This window comes from Clarias gariepinus, chromosome 1 (genome assembly GCF_024256425.1).
Source record: "Clarias gariepinus isolate MV-2021 ecotype Netherlands chromosome 1, CGAR_prim_01v2, whole genome shotgun sequence".
NCBI lineage: Eukaryota > Metazoa > Chordata > Actinopteri > Siluriformes > Clariidae > Clarias > Clarias gariepinus.
This window is the reverse complement of record NC_071100.1, coordinates 7,753,076-7,772,640: the sequence shown is the minus strand read 5'-3', so window position 1 is coordinate 7,772,640 and position 19,565 is coordinate 7,753,076. Positions and strand designations below refer to the sequence as shown.

Below are 19,565 nucleotides of genomic sequence, written 5' to 3'. Positions count from 1 at the left end.
CTTTTTTGTGATTTTGGTATTTATTTTAAAATTATATGAATTTACAAGAGTATTCATGTATATATATTTTTTTCTTAATATTCTATTCAATTCTTTTTTTTCTTGAATTTTTTGGCATTTTTTTTAAGGTTCTCGTATATAAAAAATATTAAATATATGGGAAAATACATTAAAATGAATGTTGTAATATCCAAATAGATATGTAAAGATTAAGTGTACCCATGTCAAGTGATATGTATTTGTATATTATGAAAATAAATCTCTCTCTCTCTCTCTCTCATATATATATATATATATATATATATATATATATATATATATATATATAATATTTTATCTAAACATGTGTCCCTTTGTTAGAGTAATGGTAAACATCATTAATGTATGTAATAGATACTGTAAGGTTCTTGGAACAGATTTGTGAGTAATAGAGCCAATTGCAGGTATAAGGCACGGGCCGGTTAGGGTTGGGTTTGTGTTAGGGGTTAGGGTAGGGGTTATGGGTAGGTTTAGGGTTATTTAGGTTAAGATTTAGGGTTAAGGGAAATCAGGGATCAGAGGTTAAGATTAAGGTAAGGACTGGAAAAAAATGTTGATTGATTTTCAATACTATTTCAATATTTTTAATTAACAACAACATACAGAAGTGAGGATTTCAGGAACTTTTCAATAACAAAATCACAAATATTGGGCCAAAAATTCAGGCTTTGAAACCAGACAGTTTAAGTGATAAAGACAATAAACTAACCACACCACATCAGAACCTAGAATAATTTTGAAGAGAGAAAACCAATTTCACTCATTTCTTCTTCAAAATTATCAACCTGTGAACTAGATCCTATACCATCACATTTTTTCAAGCAGATAAGACCAGCAGAACTCCTAAACAGAACTCCTGTAGAAAATAATTAACTGTTCACTCAGCAGTCAGTACTGTATGTTCACAAATCCTTTAAATTAGCAGTTATTAAACCGCTAATTAAGAAACCTGACATTGAACCCTGTCAGCTTTCCTTGTTTTTCTTACAAAGCCCCAAAAGTTATGGAATAGTCTTCCAATTAGTGTTCGGGACTCAGACACAGTCTCAGTGTTTAAGTCCAGGCTAAAAACCTATTTATTTAATCAAACATTTTTATAAATAGATTTCCCTTAGGTAAAGGAGCAGATCTGGGAGACTCATGGACGTAGAGTATTATGGTGAACTGGTATGTTTAGATGCTGTCCTCCCCACTCTCATTGATCACTCAGGTTTGTTGATGGTGAAGTGATTAGTAAACAATGAAATGTTTTAATGATACCTAAATGCATTCTATTTTTCTATTTTAAAATAAACTGCAGGCTTTGGAAATATATATACCTAACAAAACTGCTTTTAATATTAATGATATTAATTGATAGTATATATGACCATACTCACCAAGGGGATACCCCCACCCCCCCGACACACACACACAACTTACTACACTTCATTCTATTGTTTGTTTCACATAACACAGTTATTTTAATACATAAAAAAAACTATAAAATAAAATAAAAATAAAATTGTTTTCTAAAGCTGTCATGAATTATCTATAAATATATGCTGCTACATGTTAAGTATATTCGATAATACAAATATGGATTATAAATAGTCAAATTTGTTTAATAATAATAATAATAATAATAATAATAATAATAATAAGTGTTTAAAAATGTTCTCTGAAACACTTTTCTAGCATTTGGGATCTATACAACACAAACATTTCTGTTCTCTTAAAGAAACAACATTACAGCCAGTTATATATGCAGTAATCCAGTCTAGATGTTCTCAACTCCTGTTCAAGATTTAAATTTTTGAAGATTTATTTTTCAAAGCTGCAATATTCAATCAATCAAACATCTGTTTTCCCAATACTTAGGACAATATGACCCCAGCCATACGTAGGCCCCCTTCCATGACCCAAAAGAAAGATCAGACACATTTCAAACATCCACATGATAAACTGTGAAATCAAAGGTGAGTAAAAAAAAATCCTGACAATATCTGTTTAACTTCTGTGTTTCCAGGTGATGAGCCATAGTAAAGAAGTCAAAAACTATAATCAATAAAGCCTAATATGTGAGTCACACTTCTGGGATATCCAGTTGGTGGATCCAGCATCATCTGAACTTAGAACATAGCACTGTTTCACTGCTGGGAGTTTCAGGAAAAGCAAGATGACCAGGAAGATGAAACAATTCTGTTTTTCATGCATCTGTTTGATAACTGTAGCTTATTCAGTGTGAAGATATATAGGTCACTGCACAGAGACACAGTAAGAGAGCTTGCATAAATACAATTAGGATTACCTTTTTTTTCAATAATTTTTCATTTTTTTTTATATGTGGATATAGGGGTCAAGCAGAAGAAAGAAATAGTTTAATAATATGTGTTTGAGAACAAACTTAAACTTTGTTTTATGGTGTTTGCACTGTGTTTATAAATCCAGTGAGTTTTACCTTCTGCTGCAGCTCTGAGTATACAGTCTCATCACCCACACTGACATTCTCTAGTTTTGAGCAAGAAACAGGTCCATAATTAATTTTCTTGTAGAAAGTACAGCTCATCAAAATGACTAAATAACACAATATACTACTGTATAGCACTGTTTGTTCAGATGCTTTTTAAGACTAATAATAAAGAAATTATAATAAAAGATCAATTAAAATATTACATTTAAGACATCTAATTAGCTGTCTCAGTTAGTCAGCTAATTAGATGTCTTAGTTAGCTAGTTATTATTTTTTTTTGAGAAAAGACAGGAGGCAGAGTTGGAGGTAGCAGAGCTGAAGATGTTGAGGTTCTCTTTGGGAGTGACAAGGATGGATAGGATCAAGAATGAGTTTATCAGAGGGACAACCCACGTTAGATGTTTTGGAGATAAAGTCAGAGAGGCCAGATTGAGGTGGTTTGGACATGTTCAGAGGAGAGATTGTGAATATATCGGTAGAAGGATGCTGAGGTTGGAACTGCCAGGCAGGAGGTCTAGAGGAAGACCAAAGAGGAGATTTATGGATGCAGTGAGAGAGGACATGAAGTTAGTTGGTGTGAGAGAAGAGGATGCAGAGGATAGGGTTAGATGGAGGCAAATGATTCGCTGTGGCGACCCCTGAAAGGGAACAGCCCAAAGACAAAGAAGAAGTTAGCTAGTTATTTTTGTTAATTCATGTTGTTAATTTATGTTGTAGACCAATGACCTTGGTCCTGGAGGATCTTTGTTTTATTTCACTGTGTACTGATCTGTATATGGTTGAAATGAAAGCCTACTTGACTTGAATACTTATTTTCTATAAGGAGGTGTTAATTTTACATTTATGAAAGATCTATCAAAACCAGGATTTTTAACAGACAGGGGAGTTCAAACTTTCCATTTTTTTTGTATTAAGAAAAGCTGTATTTTCTGTCTGATATACTTAAAAAGATTTTTTTTTATTAAACATACAGTTCCTGAAGGAAAAAAAAAACCTGTAATAAAAATTTAATTACAAGTTGAGTGCTTTTTACATTACATAAAATATGAGTAGGGCGACAGTGATTCATGATAGAAAAAGTTTCTTCATTTTGCTCTACCTTCTACTCTCTTTTTCTTTTTCACTGGTTTTAGTTCGAGATCAGCATACATCACATCACAGATGTTGTGAGCATCAGCACCTGCAGCAGCAGAGAACACAATCAGCCCAGTGATGTTCAGGTTTGTAACATCACTAATAACTCACAAATGTATCTCACACATTATTGTTATAAAAATACTTCCTGTTATACAGTAGAATTAAAAGTACACTACCGTTGTTTCTGTTTATCTGTTTATTTGTGACCAGTGAGTAAATGGCTTCATTGCTCTCAGCTGCAGCTTCACCTGAACACAGTGCAGTGTGTTAATCACTACAATACACTTCTGTACTTTACTGTATAGAGTTTATCTATAGCTAATTCCTTGTGCAAGAGGAAATGTCTGAAATGAAATAAAGTTACCTGTTCCACTCATATCCGCCTGATCTACAGAGGCATAAACGTTTTCAGTTCCTACAGAAAACAAAATGTATATTCACTGTATCTATATCGCAAAGCAACTTATATTTTTAGTAAAAATTATCAATTTACTGAATTTATTATTTCTTACAAAGATAATTTCATAATGAATTTCTAAAAGCTATGTGAGTTTCTTTTATTAAATCTATAAATAAACAGTGATTGAGACAGGGTCTGACCAGCCTGAGGTGGTGTGTGTCCTGACTGAGAGTCTTCAGCTCCTGACCGGTTCTGATTCTGCTCTGATGTCTGATTGAGTTTCTGCTGCTTTTCTATAGAGGGAAACAGATTCTACTTCTGTACAGGGTGTTTCTGGAAACAAACATTTTATTTTACACAATGCTGATACCAGCATGATAAACAGTGACTAAAGATTGACTGTACAGTAGGACTAGAAACCAATATACTAATATAATGACTTATAATATAATTATTAACCAATAGAATTCTAATAACAAGATGTATTTAGATGAGATAATTATGCATTTATTAAACACAATATGCATTTATGTTTTTATCATATACAAATACAGGCACAACATAGAGGAATCATAGGGTAAAGTGGGACATTTTAGATTTAGATTCAGATTTGTTCAATAAACGTATCATGTTAAGTGAAAGAAAAACTGCATGACAAAAATGCGTCCCACTTTACTTTATGTTCATCTGACTTCAAGCTATTATCATACCTTTCTTCATTTTGTAGTACCAGAGGAGAATCATTAAGATCAGTAAAACAATGAGAATGAGGAAGAACAAACTCAGTCCTACTGATAATCCTACTGCACCATCTGTAGATTTAGAAGGGATTCCTAATGGGAAAGAGAGGAAGCTGACTTTAGGCCTGAGTGCTTCATTAAAGACAGGATTGAAAAATAAAGTGTATTTCTCACGTCTGACTGAGACCCAGCTTTTCAGTGATCCTTCTCTCTCTGTGTGTTTACAGTTGTAGAAACCTTCATCTGACTTTGAGACATTATGGATGATCATCTCTCCTGTAGTCTGTGTCTGGAGAACTGTTCCATCTTTATAGAAATCAGCTCGGAGGATTGAGGACTTGCGATCTAAACAGCGTAGAGTCAGAGGATGTCCCTCAGTCACAGGATGGACAGAACTCTCCAGAATCACATAACGATCTACAACACAGAGAAGAACATGCACAATGTAACTAACTCATCACCTGTAGAGTCCTCATTCACACACTGAGTTATGGAGGTACTAGAACTGGTATCAGATCTGCTATTCATATTGATGAATCAGAAAAATTAAATGAAATTTAAATAAATAAACAGACATCATGTGTGCTAACATAAGCCTAGTGTGTGGTCTTGTAATATTGTACAGAAAACACAAATTGAGGTGATGTCGTTTTTCTATCATATATGTCACCCTGCTCTCTCCATAAAAAAACTGTTTAAATACCATGGAATATTAAATATGAAATAAGTGAAATGAGTTACCTGAAAAATAAGCATCACCAATCAACATAAACAGAGAGATGACATGTTTTCTGACCTCCTTTACTCATTAAAACATTAGTTTGGCATTTTATTATTATTATCATTAGAATATCAATAAGCATGAACTGTTGATTGAACATGTTTTAGTCTTACATGCACATGTCTATACAGTATTCAGAATTAAATATATTACAAAAGTTATAAATATTTTTAAATAAACATTTCCTTTTCCTATAACAATAACATAATACAACATAATAAACACACTACATGAAGACTCACCATACACTGTGATATTGACAGGATTACTGTTTTTACCAGATTCAGACTCACACCAGTAAGCTCCAGTGTGGGACCGGAGGAGGGAGCTGATTTTACATGTAGATCCTGTAACTGATCCAGGACAACCTGTAACTACTCCACTGTGTGTGTATCGTCTCACTGTCCATCCAGTAGAGTGTCTCTGGTCCTCACAGCTCAGTGAGAGAGAGTGACCAGTAAAGTGTTGAGTTCTGTTGGGATTGATGATCAGAGAGACTGGAGGAGATTCACCTTAAACACAGAAGAGACACATGGGAATATTAAGCGCAATATGAGACACAAAGAAGATACAAGTGCATTTGTGTTCAGAATGATGTTTAATAAACAGGTAATAAATCCATAGTCCAAAGCTTGGGTCATAACACAAAAAGTTTTAACACAAGTTAATCTATAATCATAAATGCTGCAAAAAAAAAAGAGGTCAAAACCAAGAAACAAAAATAAAACTGAGACAATAAACACAGGACAGACAAAAAGCAACACAGAGAATATAAATACAAAGTTTTTGAAGTGAAACTAGAAATAAGTCCACATGATCAGGACATTAAATCAACATCACATGACCACCAGAGAGCACCATCATCTCAGTATTAGCCTAGCTCTAGCACACCACATCCAGGTCACTTCCCCAGTGTAGATGACATTAGACCAGCACATGTTGTCTTCTTGGCAAGATTTCCCGAAAGCAAACACACATTTAAACCAACAAAACAAATCAAGCGAAAATATTACAAAGAAGTTAGTAGAAGGTGCATCAGTTTAGAACTCACGATCTTGAATTGTCTATTTATATTGACTTACAGCACTTGTGTTGACCTGCTCTGATATTTTTAATAATGAATAAATCCTTATATCATGATCATTTCCCATGTCTTCTTTATTTTCAGAAAAATAAACAAATGACAAAACAAAAGATGAAAACGTCATCAAAAGACATCAATGTCATAAAGAGGAAAAACTCTATCAGCATCTAGGGCTCTTTTATTACCCCATGAATATTAATAAATATATGCTGCATTAATGACATTCATACAACCACATCCTACAGTAAATTACTGTTGTTGTTATTTTTCCTCACCAGTGATCCATAGTGGCTGTAGATTGCTGTACTGTGTGTGTAAGGCTGGTTCTCCTCTCTCTCCTCTACACACATAAACTCCTGTGTGTTTAAGAGCAGCAGGACTGAGAGTGTAGGAGCCTCCAGATCCTCTGCTGCTGTCTGAGAGGAGCTCCACATACATGATAGAGTTATGATTACTATGTATTTGAATTAAGCCGTCTCTGTGGTGAGCCTCTCTGTACCAGCTGAATGTCCAGTCTGTAGAGGAGTCTGTAACCTCACAGTTTAGAGTCACTGAGTCTCCTTCAGTCAGCCAGCTCTGTGGAGATACACTCAGTACTGCCTTTGGTCTCTCTGTTACACAGGAAATACAAATTTATTTCGTTGATTTAATAAATGGAATAATTATAATTTATGAATGTATGCACACACACACACATTATACAGAAAAACAATATCACTCATCTGTTCCCCTACAGGTGTAGTTACCTGTGTGTGTCACTTCAACACCCCTGATTCTGTACAGCTGTTCACTACTGACAGGACTGTGTGCAGCATCTTTATACCAGCTGTACTGCCAGTTACACACACTTTCATCCTGTATGTCACATCTCAGACCGACAGCAGCTCCACTAAACACCAGGACCTGCATTCACAAAGCTTCTTAAGCCCAAAAGTTTCTCCTAGTGACGAAATTCTAAGAAAATTGTTACCTTTAAGATGCTAAAGAGTTTCTACAGTATATCAGAGGACAGAATGGCGGAAAGAAGAAATATTCTTGAAACACTGAAGGTCATGTTAAAAGTAAACACTGCTCTTCTGTCCAATTTGGTTTTCTAGTTGTTTTACTTCCTTCCATCCCTCTTGGATTGTTCACCACATACCATCCAAAAGTGCTGCTTATATAAACTGTCCTGCAATCATGTAAATTGGTGAAAGCTGAGCCATTTTGCTCCTATCAATCTAAAATGGATTACAAATAATAAAATTAGTATGATAAATAAAAGTAAGAACTTAAATATAGTAACTATAAGTAAGTAGACACATTTTCAACATTTGACTGTTTAATTTTCATTAAGATATTTAGTCTAGAAAATTTGCATAAAGTAGCCTGTAGTCATGATTATACAATTGCTTTATCTTTACAAAGGTCAGAGGTTTTTTTTTTATTTATCAACCAATCACAGTCCTTGAATTGCTGCATCATTCCTAGCAACGCGGTCAACCACACCTACTCACTAGGACAAAGGTTTTTGTACTTTCCTCACTTTCCAGAGTTGCTCTAAGAAGTTTCCTAAATCACTTTTAGTCTAGGACTCCCAGCTAGGACTTTTTAAGCTAAGATAGGAGCTCTCTGAGAGAATTCTAAGAAGCTTTGTGAATACTGGCCCTAATTATCAGGATTTATGGATGCTGTAGGTTTTTGTTCTTATTACAGAATAATAAAATATCTAAATTATCCTGATGAATTTACAAATACAGTTCATTTAAGAGCAGTGGAAAATTCCACTTTTTTTCATTTATCAGTTCACTTTCATATAATTTACAAAGAAAGATTTTTTTTAAAGATCTACAAAATTTATGAGTGTAAACATTTAAACCTGTATTTTAATGTATTTAATAACAGCTATCATCTGGTCAGACTGAGATGAATAATGCAGGTGTAACAGGTTAAAAAAGGTGCTTCCACTTGCTTGAATTTTTATGTGTGTATGAACCTTTAATAATAATAATAATAAACTGCACTCTCTGTTCAAAGCTGGCACCATTTTGGAAATTGCTTCCGGTTAGGTCATTAATATTCATGCCAAGCAACAGAGTGATTGTAATGGGTAAGTGCTCCTGTAACATTAATTTTTTTGTGCTCTTTTTATATTTCGACGGTGCACTTTTCTTCTTTCTTGTTGAAAAATGACATTGTGATAGTTAATGTGCACCTGTCATTGCAGGACGTCTTTTAGGAATGCTGGGAAATTGACCACTTCATTTAAATGTCTTTTCTCATGTACATGTTCGTCTATAGATCATTGCAAACTGTGTTGTTTTGTATATTTACTATTGAAAGTGTTAAACATTAATATTCACGCCAAGCAAGAGAGTAGTTGTAATGGGATGTCTTGTAAGAATGCTGTGAAATAGACCAATTTATTTAAACGTCTTTTATCAGAATTAAATATTCCATCCAAGGTGTGAAATGGTGTCAGTTGTCGCAGTAATTACACACAACACAGATTGGAGTTGTTACACAGGCTGTATGGAGCACGTAGGTTATGACTTATCAGATAATCACAGTGGTGGTACCAGACTGCAGCTCTCATCAGCCCCTGAGTGTTACAAACTTTAATTTCTGCCTGTTACAAAGTGCTGACATCAATTTAAGTCAATAAAATAAATGTCTCCTACCAGAAAATGTAAACTTTCAGTGATACTGGAATAAAACAATTAAGTAACAATTATTTTATAATAATTAATAATTGTAATTAACAATTAAGTTGCTCCGAAAACAACGTGGGCTTCATTGATAATTGGAAGACCTTTGAGGGCAAAGCTGGCCTGTTAGGGCGGGACGGTGTCCATCCCACTCGGGAAGGTGCTGCTCTCATTTCTTGTAGTATAGCTAATAGTCTTAGAAAAGGCCTAGTTAATCGGTGACAATCCAGAGCCCAGGCCAGGGAGCAGACAGACAGGCTAACCCAACCGTCTGCTAGCTGCATAGAGTCGTCACTCAGGGTTCACTCTATTGAGACTGTGTCTGTTCCCCAAGCTAAAATCAAATTTAGAAAGACTCAGAAAGTCTGTTTTAGTAATTTAATTAACATAAAGACTACAAACTTGGATCAGACTGAATGCGCAGCCGGCACCTCTGATCTGAAGCTAGGACTGTTAAATATTAGATCTCTCGCATCTAAAGCAAATATAGTTAATGAAATTATCACAGATCAGGAGTTTGATATACTCTGTTTAACAGAAACTTGGATTAAACAGGACGAGTATGTAGCTCTAAATGAAGCTAGTCCTCCTGGATACAGCTACATACACCAGCCTCGGTTAACTGGTAGAGGAGGAGGCGTCGCAGTTATTCACAATGATAATTTGACTATTGTACAAAAACACGGACACAAATTTAATTCATTTGAAATTCTTTATAGTAACATAAGTGTATTTAACTATATTAAATCAGCTCAGTCGATCCCGCTAATTGTCATTTACAGACCTCCAGGGCCGTACTCGAAATTTCTTAGTGAATTTGCAGATTTCCTTTCAAATCTAGTCGTTTCTGTAGACAAAGTGCTAATTGCTGGAGATTTTAATATTCATTTTGAAAACCCAGAAGACCCTCTAAGAACTGCATTTATGTCTATACTGGACTCAGTAGGAGTAAATCAGTATGTAGTAGGACCCACTCATAAAGCAGGTCACACTTTAGATTTAATAATATTATTTGGATTAGGTATAAGAAATTTATTCACAATACCACTATCTGAAGTTATCTCAGATCACTATCTTGTCTCAATTCAAGTGTGTCACAATAATAATGTACACACAGCGCCGCGCTACCGTATGAAACGTACATTCACATCAACTACCAAACAGAGTTTTATCAGTAATCTCCCAGAGTTCCCAACTTCGATTAGATCGCCGTCTGACCCCACAGAACTCGATCAGGCGACTGAATATTTAGAGTCGACATTTCGCTATACCTTAGATAATGTAGCTCCAGTCAAAAGAAAAATTATTAGAGATAAGAAACTTGCTCCCTGGTATAACGATCACACGCGCACTTTAAAACAGACCGCTCGGAAATTAGAACGTAAATGGCGTCAAACTAAATTACTAGTATTTCAAATAGCATGGAAGGAGAGCATCCTGAACTATAGAAAAGCTCTTAGTGTAGCTAGATCAACATATCTCTCCACTCTTATGGAAAATAACAAAAATAATCCTAGATTCTTATTTAATGCTGTAGCCAAATTAACCAGAAATAAGACCACTGCAGAAATCTCCACAACAACATCATGCAATAGTGAGGACTTCATGAACTTTTTTAATAATAAAATTGTAAATATTAGGCATAAAATTGAGGTTTTGAAACCGAACAATGTAATTGATGCAGATGTTAATCTAGCCATGTCAGATCAGAACCTAGAATACTTTACTCCCCTTGAAGAGAATGAACTAATTTCACTCATCTCTTCTTCAAATTCATCAACCTGTATATTAGATCCTGTACCGACACATTTTCTTAAACAGATAGTACCAGCAATAGTAGAACCCCTGTTGAGAATAATTAATTCTTCACTCAGCATTGGATATGTTCCAAAATCTTTTAAATTAGCAGTTATCAAACCAATAATTAAGAAACCTGACCTCGACCCCTGTCAGCTGTCTAGTTACAGACCAATATCAAACCTCCCCTTTATCTCTAAGATTCTGGAAAAGATAGTAGCGGAGCAGCTATGCTCATATATACATAGAAATGGCATACATGAACTGTATCAGTCAGGATTTAGGCCTCATCACAGTACAGAGACAGCGCTCGTTAAAGTAGTAAATGACATTCTATTGGCCTCTGATCAGGGTTGTGTAACTATGCTTGTACTACTTGACCTCAGTGCAGCTTTTGACACCGTTGATCACGCTATTCTTCTTCACAGATTAGAAAATGTAGTGGGAATTAAGGGTACAGCCCTCTCCTGGCTCAGATCCTATCTGACCAATCGTGATCAGTATGTAGACTTAAATGGTGATTATTCTGCATGTTCTCTAGTGGAGTTTGGCGTTCCGCAGGGTTCAGTTTTAGGTCCACTGCTTTTTTCCCTTTACATGCTTCTCCTGGGCAACATAATCCGTAAGCATGGTATTAGTTTTCATTGTTATGCTGACGATACACAATTATATGTCTCAGCAAAACCTGACGAGAAAAAACAGCTTACTAAAATTGAGCAATGTGTGCAGGACATAAGAAATTGGATGCTAATTAACTTCCTTCTGCTAAATCCGGATAAGACAGAAGTTCTAGTCATAGGACCGCATACAGCTAGGAGTAAAATTTTAGATCACACCGTAACTTTAGATGGCATTTCTGTTCCATTAAATGCAACAGTAAAAGACCTTGGTGTGATTATTGATTCCAGCCTTTCATTTGAAGCACATGTAGATAATACTACCAGGATAGCTTTTTTTCACCTCAGAAATATTGCCAGAATAAGAAATTTATTGTCGCTAAACGACGCAGAAAAACTAGTTCATGCTTTTATCACCTCTAGGTTGGACTATTGTAATGCCTTACTGTCTGGTTGTTCAGCTAGATGCATAAATAAGCTTCAGCTAGTCCAGAATGCAGCAGCGAGAGTCCTCACCAAAACCAGAAGATATGAGCACATTACCCCTATCTTATCTTCACTCCATTGGCTCCCTGTGAAATTTCGCATTGATTTTAAAATACTACTCTTGACATATAAAGCATTAAATGGTCTCGCGCCGCAGTACCTGAGCGAACTACTAGTGTCTTACGATCCGCCACGCCTACTTCGATCAAAGGATGCAGGCTGCTTGTCAGTACCGCGTATTATGAAAAATACAGCTGGGGGCAGAGCTTTTTCTTACAAAGCCCCAAAGTTATGGAATAGTCTTCCAAATAGTGTTCGGGACTCAGACACAGTCTCAATGTTTAAGTCCAGGCTAAAAACCTATTTATTTAGCCAAGCATTTTTATAAATAGATTTGCCATAGGTAAAGGAGCAGATCTGGGGGACTCATGGACGTAGAGTATTATGGTGAACTGGTATGTTTGGATGCTGTCTTCCTCACTCTCATTGATCACTCAGGTTTGCTGACGGTGAGGTGATTGTTTGCTTTACATGTCAGGAAGCCCTCATGTTTGTGTTTCCTTCTGGCTCTCCCTTTTAGTTATGCTGTCATAGTTAGTCCTGCCGGAGTCTCTGCTTGCACTCTACAGTTAATATACATTCACCTTATACATTGTGTGACTGTGACCATACCTAACTGCCATCTATCCTCTTCTTCTCTTTCCCCCCCTCTTTCTTTTTCCTCTCTCCTCCTGTCTCCCCCTTTCACTCTTTCTCTCTCTCTCTGTCGAGCTACACATGTCGTTCCTGAGCTGCCAGTGATCCAGACTCCCTCTGCCCTCCGGACCTGTCTGACCCATCCTGGTGCCCCGCTTCTGGCTGAAGATCTCGTCACATGGATGCCCCGTGTGTCTCTCTGGGATGCGTCTGGTGTCTGGGAATGATTCTTTCTACCTAGAAAATGGTTCTGGCCTTGACTGGTGTTGGCAACTGTTTCTCTGGGGACTTGACAGTTCGATAGTTCATGACTGGAACTTCTTACATGTCTACCTGAGTCTTCAATAACTACCTGGACTCCATAGTAACATCAATTAACATCAGCTATTATAGCTGAACTGCCTTCCACCCTACACACGGTATAAATGCAGATCATTTACTGCTTTCTGTTTCACCCAAATGAGGATGGGTTCCCTGTTGAGTCTGGTTCCTCTCAAGGTTTCTTCCTATTACCATCTCAGGGAGTTTTTCCTTGCCACTGTCGCCCTCGGCTTGCTCACCAGGGACAAACTGACCATTTTGATTCATACAAATTCACATTTCATACAAACTTAAATAATTCTTTTGACTGTGTAAAGCTGCTTTGCGGCAATGAAAATTGCTAAAAGCGCTATACAAATAAAATTGAATTGAATTGAATTGAAAGTACAAACTCGGCCAGTCTCTAACTTCTGTTGACGAAAATCAGAATGCGATACAAAGATGCAGTATGAAAAGCAAGATGATGTCATTGAATTGTTTGTCAAAACCCTCCACTTCGGGAGGGGGGGGGGAATCTTTGATTTATATACATATACAGTATAAATTATAAGGAGCTGGAATGTACATGAGCAGAAAAATATCAGCACTGAAATCCTGGCATCATGCTCTCTTTATGTTCCTGCTGCATCCTTGCATTCTCTCAATAGTAGACGTTGCTTTGTTTTCTTCTGTTCTGTTCATTGAGTTCAGGTGTGTCTTGTTTTCAGGTGTGTTCTTGTATTTGTTAATTATGTAATTTATATCATTATTAAAAGACTATGACATTAAGGTATCTTTGTCTTGAATTTAAAATGTGTTGCTCCTAGTCCAAATACAGGCTGGACCTTCTAGTCTTGTTTGAGTTTCAATGGAAATGTCTTTCCATCCCTGACGTTGGAGACTCCTTCCATCAATTTTTTTCCATTTGATTTTAAACTCTTCATCAGGATTTTTATCCAGGATACAAGTCTCTCTGAAAGAGCTGTCCCTCTCTCATCTCCCTCATGAACACACACTTAACTGATTTACTTACTTTACAGAGTACCGCTCTACTGCGGTTTACAAATCCTTTTGGAAACATATTTCAACATTATTTAAAACATTATGTGACAGTTATGCAACATTTTAATTCTCACCACTTCTTACTTATCCTGTTGGAAAAAGAAAAAAAAATGTCATACCTCTTGCAGTAATCGTGACTTCATTACTGTACTCTGTGTCGTAGTATCTGTATCTGTTTGCCCAGGGGTTATGCCTGCGTGCAAAACACTGATACACTGTCTCTCCTGCATTATTGGCTGTTAGCTTGAGTGTGTTGGTGTGTTCCTGTTCAGTGCCCAAATTCTGCTGATTCTTTCTGTTCCAGTGAAACCCCCATCCAGTGCCCTGGTTCAGCTCACAGGTCAGAGTGACGGTGTCTCCAGTGTAGACTGGGTTCTGAGGATTCACGCTCAGAGTCGGTTGGGGTTTTTCTGTTGGAATGAAATAATGAAGGAGTCAGAGCTGCTTTTACCTTTACAACATATAAACTATTATAATACAAGTAAAACTAGTTATGTCTTTTAGTGAATATAATCATTTTATATACATGTAGCGAAACAAAAGTCTAATACAGATACAAGACTTATTCATTTAGTTTGTCAACAGATCACACATACTGTAGCGTAATGTAATGTGGGACAGAAACTTTCAGTAAAACTGGCATTAAATAATTACGTACAAACATTGACCAGCAGATTAGGCCTAATCATTTAAAATAACAGAATCTTCTAAAAAGGAAACTATATATTAAAATAAATAAATAAATAAATAATATATAGAGTTCCAGGGACTCTATGTATCTTCTAATAAACTGAATAATGACAGCCATAAGAAAAGATAAGATTTCTTCCCTTTTTATAATTTCATGTATTCCTTCATATTATTGTGGTGTCAGTCTGATTAACAGTTTACTGTGTGTTATTATTCATACTGACTCACCACAGTTATACAGTAAATATAATATAAATCCCAGGTGATATTACAAAAGTCATGATGATTCTTGTGAAAGAAATGATCAGATTACACAGAGAAGTAAAATCAGCACTGATCAATCCTCAGTCACTGACAGCTCAAAATCCAAATCCTCAAATAATTATAAGATTTTAAGGACAAACACAAACACACAGACTCACCTGATACAGTCAGTCTAACAGCAGCACTGATCTCTACCTGATTATAGTACTCTCCGCAGATGTAGTCACCACTGTCAGAATTTCCAGCAGACCAGATTGTAAATGATTTTTCATATTTATAGGGTATGTTACTATCCTTATACCAGCTGTATGACCAGTAAGTGTCTCCTCCTCCCTGTATTTTACATCTGAGAGTAACACTCTCTCCAATGAACACGTGTGTATCAGGCTTTATGGACACCACAGCTTTAGGCCTCCCTGTAGGAAGATTATACTGTTAAAACATTAAATTTCACTGCACACAGAGATAAACAGGGACACATGACAAACATAAAATAAGTTTTGTTCCAGAAGGTTGTTTCAGAAGTAGTAACACACCACATATTTTACAAAACTATAAATGCCAGATGTGATAAACAGATCCTTTGACCTTAACAAGCTACTTTGAGTGTTTGCTAAGGTCACTTATTCATTATACTGTTTATCCTGTACAGCGATATGGGAGGCCTGGAGCCCGTCTCAGTGAAGTCCAGGCACGAGGTTGATGGGGTGCCAATCAATCACAGGGCACAGAATCACACATAATCATATACAATCATACACACAGACACACAAAACGGGCATGTTGGAAAAGTCATGTAGCAGGATGAGCTGTGGTCTCATCATGTTTGGTTATCTTTGTTATGTGGGTGCCTTATTCACAACAGGCTGTACTGTTCTTTTATATATTGCCATAATCTTGGTGGGAGAACTTCCGGGTCACCTGGATCGTGTCTGAGATTACTCCAGACGCTAGCCAATTCGCTTGCCTGTGGGCTGTTATAAAGGTAGTGGGAGAGTCTTTCTTCTTCGCCCCCTTTTAGTTGTGTACCTGATTTCCAGTTTTTCCGCAGGTAAGAATATTCCTCGCAGTCGCTTAGCTATGCTTATGGGCAGCAGTACTCACTTTGCTGCACGCCCAACTTTCTACTTCCGTTTCAGGTATGAATGCTTTACGCGATTTCTTCTGTGGCTATGGCTTTCAGTACTTATTGTTATTTGTTATAGTTTCCACTTAGACTTTTGTGTTCACTTGTTAACAACATTGCCTTAGTGGCGTCTGTAAGTGGCTCGTTCCCTGTACTTCCTTGTTGTACAGGGATTGCTAGTGCTCGTTCATTCAGCATCTGGGAACAGGTATGTACGTTCTATTAGTACATTTTATTGTCCTCCGTGGTATGCATGTTTGTAATTTGTTTAATTTTGACCATTAGGAACTATAGGTCGAGGTGCTGCGGGCTAATGCATGAACGCTGTTGCTTTGCATGATCACTTTTTCATTTATGCTTTTCTTTATTTTACTTTTTGTTTCACTGTTATTGGATAAACATATGCCATATACTTGCCTCACTGCTGTGATGCATGACTGCTGTGTGTGTGTGTGTGTGTGTGGGTGGAGGTTGCATGTCCTCAATGTGCTTACAAATACATGCACATACATTTTATGCATGTATGTGTATTTAAGCATTGTAAAGGGTAACAAGTACTATTACCTTTACTAATGCATTTTTTAAGATCTAATTAATGTACATTAAAACATTAAAATACGTCTTTATGTCTTAAGTTTTTTCACTTTATTACAACTACTCATCTTAACTTAAAAATATTTTTTGTGACTTTACAAAGAGGCATACAGTGAACGAAGCTGAGGCAGAAGGTACAGAACTTTCTCAGCTCCAATTTAAATAAGAAATAATTGAACATTATAAGACTATATATACATTACCTTGAGCATGGGACGCTTGCACAAGTAAAACCAACACTAACAAGGGAACAGAAACAGAGAACATGACAAATATGAAAATGATTCAATCTATTCATGAAAACAGGACATTGTAGTCACACCAAACACAAGATTCATTCTTATATAGGAAATATATACCTCCAGCTGGAAATACAAAAGTGCTGCACTTTACAAAAGTCTTTTTACTGCACAAAGTTACCAAGTATGTAGAAAGTTTTTTGTGTAATAATTACAACAATGAGCCATTAAACCATCACACTGTAACAATCAGCACAATGTCCTAATCACACAATAAGCTCATCACTCAGGACATTCAGACTGCAGATGAACAACTTTATACCCAACACTCACTCTAATGAAGACACAAAGAGAACATTTACTCACAGAGCATCACAGGGAGAGGACTGAGCTCCATCCTGTCTCTATAATGACTGACTAACTAGTTATGTGAGTTAAAGTCTTAATAATTTTTGCGTTTTCTTGAAGTCAGATCACACTACTGTATGAAAGAAACAGAGGATGGGTGTGTTGAATATTTTAACTTCTTTAATGCTTAGACTGTTTGTACATGTGTTCTTCCTTCCTCTTTTCAGAAAAAAAAACATAAGCACTTTCTGTTTCTCTCTAACACCCACTTACATATGAGCACAGTGACAGTTTATTTACATATTAATCTTATCTTGGAGATACAAAAGTAAAAAACTAAAAGTATATTGTTTTAGACACACAACAGTGGAGTGTGTGAGCACATTTTTATGCTTTTTTTGCCCTACGTCACGACAGCAGTTGAAAAAAGGATCTAGTGGTGTCTGGCAGGAGAAAACTCGAGCGGATATGAGAATAGCAACTAAAATCTAAATCTGCACAAGCATTATCTGAGCTTAGTATAAAACCAGACACCATGAGGTTGTGAGATGGCATTGTGTCACCCTTGTAAAATCAGTTTAATTAATGATGCCCACTCTGGTCAGTGTCTCCAGTCTCCTGATCTCTTCAACTCTAGACTGTGACGTTAAACAGCATGTAGTGTTTGTTGCAGACAAATTAATCAATAAATCTGAAAATTATTAAAACTCAGTTCTAACCTGTGAATAATATGTGAGATCATATAGACAAACAATAAGACCAACAATATGCTCTGTTATCTTTACTGCATTTCAGATCTATTCATATTGGGTTAGTGTGGGGGGTGGAGTGGGGGGGGGGGGCAATTCATAGGGCAGATCATCACTATTTATATAATATTAAATCAAATGAAGTGATTGTAATGCAGTGTATAAATTCTGCAGATGCAGGTGCACATGGGGTCATAGCTAGACATTCTGGGCTCTCTGCAGGAACAGTGTAGAAAGCAATACAAAGTTACAAAGAAGTCCAAAATTACAAAGAAGTCCAATTCCAATAGTCCAATAATATTTTTAGAAAATTAGAAAAAAGTTTAAAATCCTCTATGTGATTCTTAGAAGCAATGACATTTCCTCATTAGCTGTAATAGTAGCTACTAATAGTACATATTATTATTAGCATGAGTAAGTCCAATAGCTAAAACAAGCTTGCTAACTGAGTTTGCTGTTAAGGTTAGCACAGCCTGTACACTGATTGTGCTATTAAATATTTCACTAACATAATGTCAGATCCACACCAGTAACTCCAGGTTCTAGAGTACAATGTGGCCTACAAGGATGGCTGTAGTGTACTCCACCTCCCAACTCACTCATGATGTTGTTTCAATTAGTGTGATTTACTGTGTTATACATAAGAAATGTATTGCATTATGTATATTATGTTATACCCAATGTAAAAAATGTACCACCCTGGGTGGCGATGGCACAGGGTGCTTGGGCCCGCTCATCGTTTCCTGACTTGATTTGAGCCAGCCATCGATGGTGGTGACTTCATATCTGAAACCTGACATGAGGAAGCAAAAGTGGCTATAGAATTCCTGTGGCTGCGATAGCGGTCTGTAACTAGGGCCCTAAAAAATGAATCATTGGCCAATATCTTTATCACAGCTAAGTCGCAATAACTGGCTGTAACTAAAAGCAACTTGCTGATGCATTAAACACAGTCCATTAGGACCCCTCGTCAAGCTGCTTAGTGGAGAAGAACACTTCTTAAAGTTAAAGCCAGAAGGGGAACACACCAGGGCACTCATAGCACATTATTTCTAACCCATTACTTTACTGTCTATCTTCTGAACCCTGAACTCATCTTCTTGCATCCTTTTATTAAGAAGAGAGAGTACATGGGCTTTAGCCATAATCTAATACCAGTTATATCATTTTTATTTCGATATGCCAGATGAGCTCATTAGTTTCATGTTTCAGAGTGAGCAAAGAGAACGTGGATGGAGGATCTGAGACATCATCTATGCTACCTGATTATTGATACT

The 19,565-nt window shown here is 36.4% G+C and overlaps 1 protein-coding gene across 1 annotated transcript; it reads right to left on the bottom strand.

Annotated features, from left to right (window-relative positions):
- Positions 1-1,499: 1,499 nt before the first annotated feature.
- On the bottom strand, positions 1,500-17,735 carry LOC128530289 (Fc receptor-like protein 2). The gene is made up of 14 exons (XM_053504149.1): positions 17,558-17,735; positions 17,156-17,191; positions 15,391-15,648; positions 14,398-14,688; positions 6,909-7,244; positions 5,792-6,061; positions 4,943-5,185; positions 4,739-4,861; positions 4,229-4,321; positions 3,993-4,043; positions 3,805-3,876; positions 3,591-3,671; positions 2,480-2,529; positions 1,500-2,280 (listed from the first exon to the last, which is right to left on the bottom strand). Exons 1-14 carry the CDS (start codon positions 17,586-17,588, stop codon positions 2,278-2,280), a joined length of 1,938 nt encoding a protein of 645 aa, XP_053360124.1. The 5' UTR covers positions 17,589-17,735; the 3' UTR covers positions 1,500-2,277.
- Positions 17,736-19,565: the final 1,830 nt, after the last annotated feature.